This window comes from Eubalaena glacialis, chromosome 1, assembly GCF_028564815.1.
Source record: "Eubalaena glacialis isolate mEubGla1 chromosome 1, mEubGla1.1.hap2.+ XY, whole genome shotgun sequence".
NCBI classification, from domain to species: Eukaryota; Metazoa; Chordata; class Mammalia; order Artiodactyla; family Balaenidae; genus Eubalaena; species Eubalaena glacialis.
Genome location: NC_083716.1, coordinates 41,201,876 through 41,219,149, shown reverse-complemented (window position 1 = coordinate 41,219,149; position 17,274 = coordinate 41,201,876). Strand labels below are relative to the sequence as shown.

The 17,274-nt window shown below is 37.4% G+C and overlaps 1 protein-coding gene across 2 annotated transcripts in view; it reads right to left on the bottom strand.

Annotated features, from left to right (window-relative positions):
• The window catches only part of PRKG1 (protein kinase cGMP-dependent 1), a 1,239,224-nt gene that overhangs the window by 115,350 nt on the left and 1,106,600 nt on the right, over positions 1-17,274 (bottom strand). For both annotated transcript variants that reach the window (XM_061195641.1, XM_061195645.1), the window contains exon 8: positions 14,242-14,307. In XM_061195641.1, the coding sequence (XP_061051624.1) occupies positions 14,242-14,307 (66 nt within the window). The remainder of the gene's footprint in view (positions 1-14,241; positions 14,308-17,274) is intronic.

Sequence of the window (17,274 nt, the reverse complement as noted above, 5' to 3'; positions counted from 1 at the left end):
GGCAAAAATATATGATGCAGAAAAGACAGTCTCTTCAATAAGTGGTGCTGGGAAAACTGGTCAGTTACATGTAAAAAGTGAAATTAGAACATTTTCTCACACCATATACAAAAATAAACTCAAATGGATTAAAAAAATCTAAATGTAAGACTGAAAACCATAAAACTCCTAAAATAAAACATAGGTAGTATACTCTTGATATAAGTCTTAGCAATATGTTTTTGGATCTGTTTACTCAGGCAAGGGAAACAAAAGCAAAATAAACAAGAGGGACCTAATTAAACTTAAAAGCTTTTTCACATTGAAAAAATTAAAAGACAACGTACTGAATGGGAGATAATATTTGCAAATGATATATCTGATAAGCAATTAATATCCAAGATATATAAAAAGCTTATATGACTCAGTATCAAAAAAAAAAACAACTTAATTAAAAATGGGCAGAAGACCTGAGTAAACATTTTTCCAAAGACATACAGATGGCCATCAGGCACATGAAAAGATGCTCAACATCGCTAATCATCAGGGAAACGCAAATCAAAACCACAATGAGATATCACCTCACACCTGTCAGAATGGCTATCATCAAAAAGACAAGAAATAACAGGTGTTGGAGGATGTGGAGAAAAGGGAACCCTTGTGCACTACTGATGGGATTGTAAATTGGTGTAGCCACTGTGGAAAACAGTACGGCAGTTCCCCACCTGACACCCCCCTAAAACAAAACAAAACAAAACAAAAAGATAGAACTGCCATATGATCCTATAATTTCACTTTTGGGTATTTACCCAAGTAAAACAAAACCACTAACTGGGAAAGATATATGCACCCTAATGTTCATAGCATCATTATTTACAATAGCCAAGATGTGGAAGCAGTATAACAGTCCATCAACAGATGAATGGATAAAGATGTAGTATATACACAATAAAATATTACTCAGCCATAAAAAAGAATGAAATTTTGCCATTTGCAACAACATGGGTGGACCTGGAGGGTATTTTTTTTCCTCATACATCATGATTGTCATACATCTCACCTGGACCCCCCTCATATGGATGCATTTAATGTGTTAATATCTTTCTAAACTCTGACACTAAGCACTGAGCTCAGTATTACAAATACAGTCTGGTCAGTGTTGACTACAGGAGGATTATAACTACCTCTTGTCTCAACACTCTATTGTAGCTTAAACTTCCATTTTTTGTAGTTGCAACCAACTCAGGGCCACTGTACTACCCAACCCGAGGGGATCAAAATATAATCTACAGTTATATAAGCCTCAACTCCAACCTGGCCTCTGGGTCTTGATCAAGAAACATCTCCAAAAAACATGTTTGCTCCTCTCTGAATCAGATGATCAGAGGTGTTCTTGAAGACCTGGAGGGCATTATGCTTAGTGAAGTAAGTCAGACAGAGAAGGACAAACACTGTATGATTTCACTTATATGTGGAATCTAAAATATAAAGCAAACAAATTAATATAGCAAAACAGAAACAGACTCACTGATACAGACAACAAACCAGTGGTTAACCAATGGGAAGAGGGCTAGGAGGATTAAGGGGAAGAGGATTAAGAGGTATAAACTACTAGCTATAAAATAAGTATGATACAGAGATGTAATGTACCGAAAAGGAAATATAGCCAATATTTAATGATAACTTTAAATGGAGTATAAGCTATAAAATTAATGAATCACTATGTTGTACACCTGAAACTAATATTGTAACTCAACTATACTTCAATAAAACACTTTAAAATAAATAAAACTTCACATATATTTTGAATCAGTAATTCCACTACTGACTAGCTCCTCAAGGAAATTCTTCTAAAGAGGGACAAAGACATATGCAAAGAATTCTTTTCTTTTTTTGCAAAGAATTCTTTACAAAATAAAAAATTAAAATGAGCTGACATGTCCAAACACTTTTAAGAAACTGAGACAAAGAGACTGAACTTCTGCTCATAAGATATTTTAATTTACATGGTAAATAACTAATGCATGTGGTAAGGCAGTGTGATGTAATAGGCCTTGAAAACAGAGAGAATTAGGTTCAAACACTACTTCGCTACTTATAAGCCATATTGTTTTGTGACACGATACTTCAGCTCTCTAGAGCCAACTTTACCTTTAAAAGAGAGGATCAAAAAATTCTTTTCATGTTTGTGAGAGTAATTATGTATGTACGTATGTGTATACCTATTATCAGGCTATCTATCTTTCTCAACTAGCTTTGTGATTGGCACATGTGTTCAGTAAATGACAGGGCAAATTTATCTATCTGTATATCTATCTGTCTATACCTATCCATCTGTATGTGTGTATATATGTATTATTTATGCTACCCCTGTATGTGGACAAAGTAGGAAAGAAAATTAGGCAGTGGGATGTCACTATTCAAGGTAATATACTGAAATCTTAACAGTAGTTAACTTTGAATGGCAGGATTATATTTATATTTTTCTCTACTTTCCAATTTTCTCAATGAGCAGCTAGTAAGTTTATAATCACCTGACACTGACTATATAAAAAGGTAAAAACCAAACAAAGAAGAGAGAGAAAAATCAAGCCTGTGAGAATAATGCAATAAATAAAAGTTCCCACTCAGCCCAAGTGGGTTTCTCATCTGGATTAAAATATACCATCTCTAGTTCACCTGGGAGGACAACATCATCTTTATTAACTATCAAATAATGATTTGTCTTTGCTAGTCTGGTTTCTGTGTTAATATTAGGTCAATTACATGATTCTAGCCGGGGCGGTGCGTAATATGACCATTACACTTCATCCAGACTAGTAAATTCTGAAAGGTCCTCCTTTGTAAGTAAAGCTTAGTCTGGGAATAAGATTTCACTGTTATTGTAGCTGATGCTAATCCAATTCATGTGTCTACGCTACAAGTTTCAAAATAAGTACCAACTTCTAGACACACTGAAAAGATCTTTATGACCTAGCTGGCCTGTAATAACAGTCTCACAAGGAAGTGTGCCTAGTAAAGTAAGCAAAACCATTTAACTCTACCAAAAAAGCAATGTGAATATCTAAAGCAGAATTCGACTTTCAAACGTAATGATTACACTGTTGATTTTTAAAGTGATTGTTAAGCTTCTGTCAGAAACTGATCCTGGCATCTCCCCTCCTTGCTTTATCTTTAGAACACAAGAAGCACTATAACCCTCTTCCCAAATGAACAGCCAAAAACACATACAGAAAACTTTTAAAGAGAATTTCAAATGTGAAATTTCAACTATTACCTTTTTAACTGAAAAAATTGACTGATTTTTCAGATTTGAAAATTAAAAATTTTCAGTTTTCTTATTCATTCACACAACTGGCTTATGAGTTCCAAAGGCATTGCTGAGTCTCTAAACAACAGTTTTTAAAACATCTGATGGAAAAAAAAAAAATGCAAGCCTCAGAAATATAGAAAGGTTTTAAGAATTAATGGGGAAAATGAATTATTTATTCATTGGTGTAAAACAAAACAATCGCTGTAATTAACAAAACCAAAGTTGTGATTGTAATATTTTTAAAGTGCTGAACTGTGAAATCCAACGTCAATTTCTATTTATCATCTGATTGTCAGGAAAAAGTAAAACAACTCATTTCTAACTGTCAGTGGACTTCTCCATCTGAATATCTGAACACCACTTAGACAGTCTGAACTTAACATATCCTTAACTGATCGACCAATTACTTTCATCTCAACCTGCTCTATCTCTCATACTTTTGATCTATTATAGACATCCACCAAATCTCCCAAGACAGAAGCACTTCTTTCTTAACCTCTCACATTTAATTATTCCCCCAAATTTGCTTTGAAGTTTAGACTCTTAAACTCTAGTGAGCAACCCCTAGGGCTGTCGCTGTAGTCTCCTAGTAGTTTCCCTGCTTGAGTTCATCCCATTGGAATCGATCTTCCACTGCCTTCCTTCAAAAGCAAATACAAACTGCAGTAGTCACTGTCTTCTGATGGTTCCTCATTGCCCAGAGGATAAAATCATATTCTTTTAGTTTGAGATATTAGGAGATTTCTTTATAATCTGTCCCCATCTCTTCTTTCTAACTGTATCTCCCAGTACACCACCTGTCTAGTTTACTGTCCAGTTCCTTGACCCATAAATCCTCTTTTCTTGCCATATTCCACTTTTTACTGTACAGTGACATTTCCAAATTCTTCATCTTAGTGTACGTCCTTCCTTCAGCAGGAGCTGTATTTATCCTCCCTTCTTCACTTGTAAAATTCCTACTCAAACTTAAAGACTTGACTCACATATCACTTTGTCCAGCAAGTCCTCTGGGATGCTACAGGCAAAACACATTTCTCCCTCTTCAGTTCTCCCCAGGTTTTTTTTTCACACTGAAATGGCAATTTCTCATGATTTTTAATGCATCTGTATTGATCAGGAGTTACTCCAAGGCAAACAAAGACTTTGCTATTTATCTTTATAGCTCTGGACCTTGGAATAGGATTTGGTTTGGAATCTATACTGGTTATTGATTTATTTATTGCTTGTCAGCTCTAAATTCACCCTTTTGACTGTTCTATAAAAATGGATCTGGGCTATTAAATTTCTTTCTTTGCCAACTGGCACTGAAACTTTGCCAGGAGAGGGCACTGGGGAGATATTGCAAGAATAAGTATTTTGCTTCCTGGCTCCAGTCAGCTTGGTAGGTTCTTGTGGCTTCTCCAGTGTATGGCTACTACAGTACTTGGAGGCCAGCAATACTAAGCAGCCAGCAGCTTTCCCAGCACACTTCCCCTTAGGTGGTTTCCTTGTTATGAACAGCTTTCCCTGGAACCCTTCTGGCACAAGTTCTACTCCCACGGCATCAGAGCACTTTACTGCCATCTCGCAAGCCATGGCTGTGTCCTTCCCAACAAGGGTGATTTTCCCCCAGGGAAACACTTGGCAGTATCTGGAGACATGTTTTGTTGTCACATTGGGGTTGATTTTCCCCCAGGGGACACTTGGCAGTATCTGGAGACATGTTTTGTTGTCACATTGGGGTTGTCGGGGGGTGTTACTTTTATCTAGTGGGTAGAGGTCAGGATGCTACTAAACATTCTACAATGCACAGGACAGCCCTCCACAAAAACCAACTAGCTGACCCAAAATGTCAAAAATATCCAGTTTCAGAAACCTTTCCCCATAACAAGGTCTAGTTCTTAGTCTCAGCAGGGCAGGGTGGAGGGTGGAGAGAGGGATAGGGGAAGAGGAGTGTTTTCCCTGTGTGCTCTCTTACAGGCCTGGGGTTTGTGACTACTCCTTGTCTCTACTGTATCCTAAATTTCTGCTATGACTTTTTGACTAATCTGGTCATCAACTGAAAAAATTTTAACAATGTTTTTTAAACAAAAGAATGTGCTAAATTTGATTAATGCTCTACCAACATAGTAATGACATTGGACTTCTTTTAGTTTGAATAGAGTCCAGGTTACCAAAGGATACTGTTAGAACCTCAGTGAGTTTGGGACACAACAAATTAGAGCTGGAAATTATCCATACAACAGGGATAGAAATAGGTAATGTAATATTTACACATTTGCCTCTAAGCTCCCCAAATATTAGATGTCTGAGTGGCTGACATAAGGCCAGTAACCAGTAAGTTTTATTTGGGTGGATGAAGCAAGGGACCAGACCTTCTCAATGAGCTTCCTAGTCAGTAATGCTATATATAATTTCTCTAATGACTTGCAGCAGGAGGAGGGTCTACGATTTTAAAGCATTAGAAAAGGCACACATGATGAAGAGCAGTCCCATTCATCTCTTTCTATGAGTTTAAACCATGAATACTATCTCTGGATTATAACCCTTCTCCAGTGGCTATGTGCTTATTTTGTAGTTAGATCATGCTTGCTCAGGGCACGCTATAATTCAATTCCCATTATTAAACTGAACCAATACTAACGACTCTCTTTAAACTTCTGGATTTTCTCTCTCTTACTTAGTAAATATTTTTTTGTAAAGCACACCAATCAATAACAGCTCCATAAAAAAGACAAGCCCAAATGATCGCAACTGACACCATTCACACCTGTTTTCTCATCCTCATCCTGCAAATATCCTCACATCGCCTCAGATTTCTTTCTGGAAAATGAACCAAAGTAAAATATACTTAGACCGTGGGAAAGGCTGAGGCTGTGAAATATTTTAAATTTGTCACCCTATCAGTTAAGTAATGTGACTACAGGCAATGTGGCATGTGGAGTCCCTTTAGTCCTGTCATGTGGACCCAGAATGGCAACTATAAAAAGACAAGGACACAGGTGACCTAGGTGGGGCACACACCACTGGGTGCATGGGCCTTCATGAGACTGACCTGGCTAGAACTGTGGGGTGAGAATGGTGCTGGAAAGATTCTGCTGTCACCAAATTCTTCCCATACGGTCCCTCCCCTCTCCTTCCATGACACCTGAAATTCTAAAATCTTCTGGATTTTCATGATTTTTCAGTGTTCAGGGGTATGTCATCAAAATGCAAATAACTCACAGAGAATCATCTTAATCTCTAATTAGCTACTACCCAAATTAATGAAAAGCCTGAAGCGAAGTCCTTGAGAATGCAGGAGTGCAATTAAGAAGTACAGGGATCAGGGAATTCCCTGGCAGTCAGGGGGGCATGGGTTCAATCCCTGGTTGGGGAACTAAGATCCTGCATGCCACGCAGCATGGCCAAAAAAAAGAAAAAGATGAAGAAGAAAGCGTGCATGTGTGTGTGGGGTGTGTAAAAGAGTAAAGTGAAGAGGATGAGGGAACTGGAGGGTGACTGGTGTCAGTGAGGGGAAAGCAAGTTGACAGATGGCCTTGGGAGGACCAACACCAGAAGGCATGTCAAACCAGTATTCTTGGGGCTTCCCTGGTGGCGCAGTGGTTGAGAGTCTGCCTGCCAATGCAGGGGACACGGGTTCGAGCCCTGGTCTGGGAGGATCCCACATGCCGCGGAGCAACTGGGCCCGTGAGCCACAGCTACTGAGCCTGCGCGTCTGGAGCCTGTGCTCCGCAACAAGAGAGGCCGCGATAGTGAGAGGCCCGCGCACCGCGATGAAGAGTGGCCCCCGCTCGCCGCAACTAGAGAAAGCCCTCGCGAGGAAACGAAGACCCAACACAGCCAAAAATAAATAATTTTAAAAAAAGCAAAAAAACCCCCCAGTATTCTTCGTGTATTTGCTATATTTACAAGATAGGCTGAGCACGACCCGGAGGAAGATCAGAACAGGGCCACTGGGGGCAGCACTCAATTCTTTAATATTGGTTAAGTCAGGGGTCAGAAAGCTATGGCTCACAGGCCAAATTCAGCCCGCTGACTGTTTCTTGTACGGCCATTAGCTGAGAATAATTTGTACATTTTTAAGTGGCAGGAACAAAAAAGTTTCAAAAGAAGAATACTTCTTGACCTCTAAAAAAAATATGAAATTCAAATTTCATTGTCTATAAACAGATTTATTGGAACAAAGACATTTCATTTATTTACTATTGTCTTCGGTTGCTTTTACATTACAATGGTAGAATTGTGTAGGTGCAACAAAGATCATTCGGCCCACAAAGCATACAATATTGATGTTCTGGCCTTTTACAGAAAAAGTTTTCCTATCCCTGGTTTACGTCATGCAGCTATGGCTTCATACTTACATACCTCACTCAGAAAATAAACCTCCTGCACTTAATACAACCCACCATTTTTGTGGGGAAGCTTAGTGATCATCTGTTCCTTCTTGAGCAGGAGCCTTAGCCAGGAAACATCTATAGCACCCTCCCTGAGAGGAGTTGGATAAATACTATTTTTCCATATGTTTCCATCTCCTCTGACATCCTAAGTCCTGATATAGATGACTTCCCTGGCTCCTGCCTGGCTGGTCTGTTGCTTGTTCTACGGAGCCCAGAGCATGGCTTCAGTGGATTCAGTATTTTTGTTCATTTTACTTTCAACTTGGAGCTGAACACCTAAATAAGCCACAGCAAAGGGGAATGGAGGAAGGCACCAACCTACCATAAGCAAGAAGGCGGGGAGGAGATCTGGGTAGAGGTCAGGATCAGAAACACTATCCTTGGAGACTGATGGCAGATGTGGCTAAAGAACTGGAAACTAGTACTAGAAACAGGCTACATGTGGAGGATAGGGTGAATAGACAGATGGAGGTTTTGCTACCAGCAATGGTAAAGAAACAACAACAGCAATATAAATTTAATATAATTGAGCTGGTCCTATACACTCAGTTTTCAAACCTGTATTGAATTCGTGTCTTGTTCATCTCAGTAGCCCAAGTAACTGACACAGGAAGCAGGCATTCATTTTTTATTCTGAATAAATGTTAAAATTTCCTAGTCTGGCTCTAATCTCAGTTTTAGTACCTAGGCTCCAGTTTGGGTGTTGAGAAGTAGTCTTCAGTTTACCAATTCCAGTGACATTTTCTCTACGTCCAATCTTTCTTGGTAACCTATTTGCTACTCTATTTTGTACAGGTTTGGGGACCAGCCTTAGACCTATGAGTTGCTTCCTAATCATTAGCCTAGTGGCTATGCTACAGTCTTGCTACTCTTTTAAATAGATGGTATGAATATGTCTTTTACACACAAGTCAACTTAGCTCTAGGAGGTAAAAACTTGAACCAGAGTCACCTAGGCTTTTCTGATCTATAGAGATACCTTAATTTCTAAGACTGCCATTTCCAATGCCCGATAATCTGATATTTGACACTCCCTCCTAATCTCATCATGTTTATGCCCCAGTATACTGCACTTCCTCTAGGCTAGTTCTTGGTTTCTATCCCCCAGACTTTGTCTCAATAACACAACTGGCTCCAAAGTATGATTAAATATCACAGAGTGTCACAAAAAGGTAAGGGTTAGTCATACATGGTTTGTAAATCATTTTAGTGGCTCATGGGGTCTCGTGAAGGGCCTTAAGAATCATGTGGAGTGAGTGATTTGGAGGGAGAGAGGGAAGACCCCTGGGTAGACTAAGAGGTCTTACTCTCTTGACAGCCAAAAAAAGTTCCTGTTTTCTTTCTAATTTATTTTATTTAAACAATGGGTTTAGTAAAACAAAAGCTTGAAAACTCCTGGTGATAAACTGTCATTTTAGCTTGACATTACTAGTCAAAATAATTAGTTGCCAGTATGACACAGGAATTGACCAATCAGAATGGACACTGGTCCTGATGTATGCCAGATGCTCCCTTTTAGTTGCTGGATCAAGGAGAGATCTGGAGATTCCTGGCCAGAGGAATCAGATCACCAGGCAGCAGAGGGGTGGGAAAAACACACAGGGAGCTCAGACTACTGTTCTTCACCAACCAGTATGAAAGTGTTTCAATTTTTATAACCAATATGGCTACATCTTGGAGGTTACACAATAAATCAGGGATAGAGTTGAGACTCTAACTTAGATCTTAATTTCCTGGGGGAAAATATGTAACTCTTTGAATATTTACTAGTAGTTATATTACTGTCTTTAAAAATGATCTCAACATGCCAAAAAATAAATTATCCTACGTGAACTCCTAGCTTCATTAACAACTTACCATGCCAATGAAGAAGTAAACATTGCATAACTGATTAAGGAACACAATGATATAGTTACTTTTATATTTATTTCTTTTCATGGATTCCAAAACAAGAGATGCTAAATATTCTTAGTTGTGTTTTATATATTCAAGAACTTTATTAATGGAAATAGACTGTTCTGTTAGATTAATATTCTTTTATGTCAATTTTCATGAATTTTAGAAAGACTACAGATAGACTGGGTAATTATTAAAATAATGACTAGGCTGCAAGAAACCCATCCTCAGAGAATGCTTCCTGAGAAAACCATGTATCTGTTTATCATTTTCTAGTTTGTCAATGAGCATTTTTAAAAAAAAATTCTGACATGCATGATTAGTTACAATAATGTTCTTTTGCTGTCCCTCTGGAATGATAAAGCATAATCACTGGCTTATGTAACATGGTACTTCAGTTGTAAATTTTTGAAAGAAGCTCCTTTTGTTGACAGTTCTAACATCCGCCATCTGTTTGCATGGGATGAAGCCCTGGTGCTCCCCTAATTGGCCATAAATTAGGTACCAGCAGCAGGCTTACGAGAAGATCCTTCAGTTACAGTTTGATTTTTTAAGCTGTGAATTCATCATTTGGTGAGAAGCCCAACTCCTCTCATGAGTACATAAATGCACCTCTTGAGCCCTAGACTCAAGCTGTCTTCTCTCTATTTATGTTTAAAGCCAGACCTCCCTCAAGGTATCCTTTCTGTGTATACCCCTGAAGATAAACTTATGCGGATTAGAGAGAAAAACAGATACATCCAAGGGATTCCAATACTTTCTCTAAGAAAAGGAAGGGCACATTTATTGAGTGCTTACTACACATCTTGTGCTGTGCATGGACCTTGATATGAATTAAATTGTTTGATCTTCAAACCAATTTTATAATTTAGGTGACATTATCCCATTTTGCAGATAGGTAAACTGAGACTTAGAATTTAAATAACTTGCCCATATTCTCATAACATGGTGCAGTAAATATTCAGTATTGAGCTTTATTTGACAGAGTCCATACACTCCCCACTGCACACTATATATGACTAGGTTTGAGAAAAGAGAATGGATGAGATCAAATGTATGTATGTGATGCTACCTGATGCTCCTTCATCTCTCGGGATCTCAGTTAACTAAAGTGAAGAACCTGCACTAGATGACTCACAATGTCCCATCAGTTTGTTCCTCTGACTTGATTAATCTGGGCTTTACCATTTACCATGAAACCTTATCACATTATTAAACTTTTATGGGTTTCAGTTTCTTTTTTTGTTAAACATCCTATCTTTTTTCCAGGTGGGATCTCATACATGTGGAAATTCATAAATTACAAAGGACTGTAGAGATATAAACTGATACGATTACCCATCCATCCCCAATCAGCTGGCAAACCTTCAGCCCCAGTGTCACTTCTTCCCTCACCAGATTCCCTTGCTTTATGTTTTAGAGGCAAGATTAAGGCCATCCAAGTTCCCATAACGTTCCTTATTTACATCTCTACAAATTTTCTTTCTTTCCTCTTTTTCACTATTTCCAGAAAATTTTTTAAAAGTATTCTCCAAGTTACCTTTCCTTGTTTGCCCCCAGTTTCCTCCCCCTGTGGACACATTTCCATCAAGCATTCCCTTATTCCCCCACCCCCCGTTTTTTTTTTCTTAACTCAATTTCTTGAAAGAAATAACCCTTTAGTCTTATTGCTCTCACTTCCTCAGCGCCCACTGACTCTTTGAAATCTGGATTCCATTCTCACCATTTTATTAAATTTTTTTTCTCCCAGGTTACTAAACCTATTGCCCTTTTCTCTCTGTCTATGCCTCTCAGCTTCTCACTTGCATTTAATGCTGCTGATTATCCTTTTTCTCTTGAAATCTTCTCTTGGTTTCTGGGGTTTCCTACACTGCTCTGAGTGCTAACATTGCAGTTTTATTCACTGGTTTTCTTCCCCTGCCTCACTTTTAAATGTAAGAATTTCCACAAATTCTAAAATTGGTCTTTTTATCTTCTCTATCTTTCAGGCAATTCCATCCAGTCTTATGGCTTCAGCTGTTAACTCTATGTCAGCAATTTTTAAGTTAATTTTAAGTTAACTCTAATGCGTTATTGTCCCACATTTTCTACCTCCTGCAGGGCATCCGTTCCTGAGTGTCCAACTTGTATGTCAAATTTATTATATTTTTAGTGAAAAATCATTATGCCTCCCAAACTAATTTTTTTTCAACATTCCTTCTAGATCTTCTTAATCCTGACTACACCCCTAATTTCTCCCTTAGCCTTCACATTCAGTCAAGTGTTGAGCCCTCTGGGTTTACCTCTTCATTCTAATGTATGCCTCCCATTAATGGTCTCACGACCACCACTTGGATTTACAGACTGCCAATCAGATATTCTGTCTCTATCCTCTCCCTCTAATTCATCTTACACAGCCTTCTCAGTGTTCTAGTGACACTATCTGGCTGCAGAGAACTGTCAAAGTCACCCTTCTCCCACCACTTGGTAATCTTGGTGAACCAGCCCCTACATGTTTGTGAACGTTTCTGTCACACCTCCTCCAACTCCCTTTACACAGCCTCCCTTGAGCCAGTAGAAATGGCTCATAGTTCTATTCTGAGTACTGTTTATGCTATTCACTCTATCTATCTTGCTTCTCCTATACTTACAGATTTATCTAATAAAACCATTTATTCCATGAAGACTTCCCTGATTCTCCCCAGAAGTAGTCAACTCCCTTCTCTGGACTCCCACAGTACACTGTGGACCCTTCCTGCATTCTGCTTTGCATGATGGTTATTTGTATAAATGCCACAATTCCTCTATTAGAAGCTAGCCCCCCAAACCAGGATCTGTGCTGCTCCTTTGATTCTTGTCACAGCACTTAACAATGCCTCATATGTGCTACAGCCTCAGAAAAACGTTAGTCAAATGAAAGAAAGAATGAACAGGTAATTGTTGTTTCTGGGAACCAGATGAAGAATATCTGTTTCAGAAATATTCATGGATGTAGCTATCATTCTGCAATGATGCCACTGCTCTGGTTCTAGAGATCCAGCACAGAGGGGCATGCAAAAGTGAGATTTGTGAATCAAGTGGGATTCCTCTATGTCCGGAGCCCCCTGAGCTCGACATTCAACTCCTTCATTCTGAACTGATCATATCTGCCCCTCAGTTTCATTCCACACTGACATTCACAGCCTATTCCAGCTCTAATGGCTCCACTAAAATGGATGCTTTATGGTTCTTCTCCCGGGTCAGGCACTTGGCTTTTGTGATAAATGTATCCACATACACAGCAAAGAGAAAACGTTTGGAGGACTGCTTCCAGACAGTAGACATGCATTTTACTCAGGCTACTGGAGAGTCAATAATCTGATATCTGTAGTTTAACCTGTAAAGCATTCAGGTAATGGGACTAGCAAGGCAGAATAAAGAGAAGAACAGGCAGCAGCATCACTGAACAAACTTTTAATGGCCCTAAATACGCCTATGTCTAGAACTGATGCCTTCTCCAAAAGTGTCTTCCTAAATGCTTCTATTTTAGAAATTTGGGGACGGAAGAATAGAGGAGAAAACTAAAACATGCTCAAGGAATAGTCCATTTCCTAGTAACAATAATAATAAATTTATATTATATAAACATAAAATAATTTATAATTATAAAATATACTATAAATATTTTATAAATATATTTGAAAAATATTAATAATTATTATTTTTAAAAAATTTACACGAATAACATTGGTCCAGTGTCTCCTGGGTAAAGACCACTTGGACACATGCTTTTCTTTTTTTTAACATTTTTATTGGAGTATAATTGCTTTACAATGGTGTATTAGTTTCTGCTTTAGAACAAAGTGAATCAGCTATACATATACATATATCCTCATATCTCCTCCCTCTTGTGTCTCCCTCCCACCCTCCCTATCCCACCCCTCTAGGTGGTCACAAAGCACCGAGCTGATCTCCCTGTGCTATGCAGCTGCTTCCCACTAGCTATCTATTTTACATTTGGTAGTGTATATATGTCCATGCCACTCTCTCACTTCATCCCAGCTTACCCTTCCCCCTCCCCGTGTCCTCAAGTCCATTCTCTACATCTGCATCTTTATTCCTGTCCTGCCCCTAGGTCCTTCATAACCATTTTTTTTTTTTTAGATTCCATATATATGTGTTAGCATACGGTATTTGTTTTTCTCTTTCTGACTTACTTCACTCTGTATGACAGACTCTAGGTCCATCCACCTCATTACAAATAACTCAATTTCATTTCTTTTCATGGCTGAGTAATATTCCATTGTATATATGTGCCACATCTTCTTTATCCATTCATCTGTCAGTGGACACTTAGGTTGCTTCCATGTCCTGGTTATTGTAAATAGAGCTGCAATGAACATTGGAACACATGCTTTTCTCATGTGTTCTCATCAATCCTCACGATATCTCTATGATGTTGCATTATCCCCAGTTCCCAAATGAGCTGAGATGAAGTTCATAGTGGTTAAATACCTTGTTAAAGATCACAAAGTTGGAATGGCAGAGTGAGCCACTTCCAAGAATAACAGGGAATGCGAATCAAATATAGAACTCATTTTAAATAAAAAGATATAAAACAGGTATTAATAGCTCCATGAAGCGATGTCTAATTCCAGGAACTTATGTGTGTCACTGATATGAGTGTGCAATATGCATAAGAAAGCAAGGCACTTACTCTCTGTCGATCACAAGGCAGGTTACAGCTTCTGCAGCAATTACGTTTGCTGTTCTGACATCTTCCCTATACAAAAAAATAGAGAGAGATTGAAGTAAAACACCCTTTAACATCAAAGAAAAGTGTTCATTATGATTAATTCAAGACACATATTAAACTATGTATACTCTTTTTGCACTTTTTGCACTCCAGGTTTAAGCTTTGTTCATGTTTCAAATTTCTTTGTCCTGAGGAACCATATTACTCTTGTCATTTATCACACAAATCTTACAATTATAATCTAGTAGTTATAATTTTCAAACTTAAAGTTTCACTTACACAAATGAAACAAAATTTTATATCATCATTCCCTATGCTATTTGGGGAGTTAATGAATTAATTGGATGATGATAAATACAGTAATGAACATGAATAGGTAAACTTTTTAAAAGACCTGAAGATATAATTCTGGAAACTTGAGTATCTAATCCATTTGTGTATGAATTTATCATTATTACCCTGAGAATAATGGACCTGTTTTAATCATTTTCTTATTTTGGAGACCCTGTACTTATGTGACCAATCTTTTGGCAACTTATAATAAACAGTTATTCACCTATACCAGAGCTTATGGTTGTTCAAAAATATTCAACAAATCTTAATAACTCTGATTGAAATATGTATATACATACTGTTCCTTTATAAGCATCTAATTGGTCACTGCAGGAATATCTATCAACCTCTTAAACCTTTATAAATCTGCCATGGTATCTCATCTTATCCTGTGGTCAAAGGTGGATTTGGTAAATTAACATTCACATTTCATTTTGAGCTACTAAAAATTTAATAGTACCACTGTCATGGAAATATTAAGTTATACTTGAAACACACTGTTTCCTAGTAAGGTAAAATTTCTAAGCTAATATAATTAATGATAAATATAAGTTTGAAATACATTACAGAGATATGTATGTAGGAAATAATATGGTGTTAATAACCATCTAAAAATCATAATTGAAACATCATATGTCTCTAATATCTGGCTTTAAAGTCTTGAAAATAAAGATTTTCCCAGTGGATTTTTATTTTTTCAAAATACACTAAGTTCTCACGGATACTTCTGAACTATATTTTTCCATTGATCCTTTTGTCTTTCACTGTTGCTACATGATGCTGCTACCACTACAGTTGCTTTATAGTAACTATTAGTATTCAGTATTTGGAAAAGCAGTTTCCCCTACCAAAATTCTTTTTCAGAAATATCTTGATGATATTCTTAAGCATTCACACTTCATAAAAACTTTAAAATCATTTTTCCACATCTAAAGAAACCCACATTGGGATTCTAGTAGAGTTGTATTACATTTTTACATTGATTTCAGAAGAAGAACTTTCTGATTATATTAATTTTCCTTGCAAGAGCACAGCATGACTCTCCACTTGTTCAGATCTAGTTTTATGTCTTAATCTTTCTTAATCTTTTTCACTTAATCTTTTTCCTAGCATTTTTAAAAAAAGTATTCTTAGGTGTTTTATATTATCAGTTTCTCTTATGGCATTCCTTTTCCATTTCTGTTTCTCATTGGTAATTGCTATTAAAGAAAAAAACCTATTGATTATTGTATATTTTTAATCTACCTACCATACAAAGTTCGCTTCTGATTCTAAAATTCCTATTTCAGTCTCTTCAATTTCCAGTATGATCCTCCCAGTGTCTCCCCTACACCCTCCACCTTCCAGCCAAACTGGCTCCTCTAAACGACTGAACACAAGATCTCCTTCCTGTCATGAGTTCTTCTTACCAAGCCTTCCCTAAGCCTAGGAACTTTCTCTCCAACTCCTTGACCAGTTCACACCTGCTTACCCTTTAGATCTCGGCTTAGGTGCCCCTTTCCTCAGGGATGCCGTGCTGAATTAACTAGGTTGGGTTCCCTATTTATCTGTTCTCATGGCCTTATGTACCTCTCCATCCAAGTACCTATCACAGTTTATAATTTATGCATTTATTTGTTGGTTAATGGCTCTATCCTCCTTCCACTAAACGTTATGAAGGCAGGGTCCATGGCTAGTTTTGCTCCCCATTTTATACTGAATGGCTGGAACAGATGAGTTGCTTAGTAAGTGTGTGAATAGGAATCTTGAAACCTTGGGAAGAATAGAGTTCAGGTTTTGGAGTCACACCATCTCAGTTTTACAAAACAAGGTATACACGCTTTATGAAAGCCTCAGTTTCCTCATCTATAAAAATGGGAATGATAACAGTGCCCATTTAATGGTCTTAAATGCAATAATGATGTTTTTCACAATGCCTAGCAGAGAGAGAGCAGTGGGTCCTGCCGTTCATTACTTCTAATTTTTCTCATCACCAATACTGTCTTTGTGGAGGTGCTGTCTGGTATTTTATGAAATGCTACTACCCAAGAACAAAGTGAGGATTTTCTTTCTGTTCCATAGAAATAGATAATATATTTTCAAGTCCATTATTACTTCTACGTAGTAGTTTTTGGTGAAGTGGACACAACAGACAGAAATCATCAGTAATGCCCATCAGATGGCTCATAAATTGTATGAATGACTTATTTCTTAGGAGACTGCTCATGGCAGCATATGTTACTACAAATTGCTGCCAGTGTATTTTTTAAAAATCTATCACAGCTTTATAGAAAACTAACTTTCCCTAAAATATATTTCTACCTTGACAACTTAAAATTGCCCACAGAGTCTTTAAAAATATAACATGTGAAAAATAATGCTTCATTTTCAACGTATTTTCCATGCATATAATTTTTAAAAAATGCTTTCATCACAAATGTCCAACATTTTAAAACTGTATCATATTATCTGGTCTAAATTGGATATACTTTCAAAATAAATGCAATTTCCTTGCAACAAAAAGAAAATACATAGATATTTTAAAATGTAGATGGTGAAAAATCAAAGATCAGAAAAGTGACATAGTCAATAGAAATTGAGAATATTTTATTTTAAAAAAGGAAATTTTGTAAGTTATGGCCTACAATCAGGCTCAGTACCTAGTAATGTGACATGTATCAA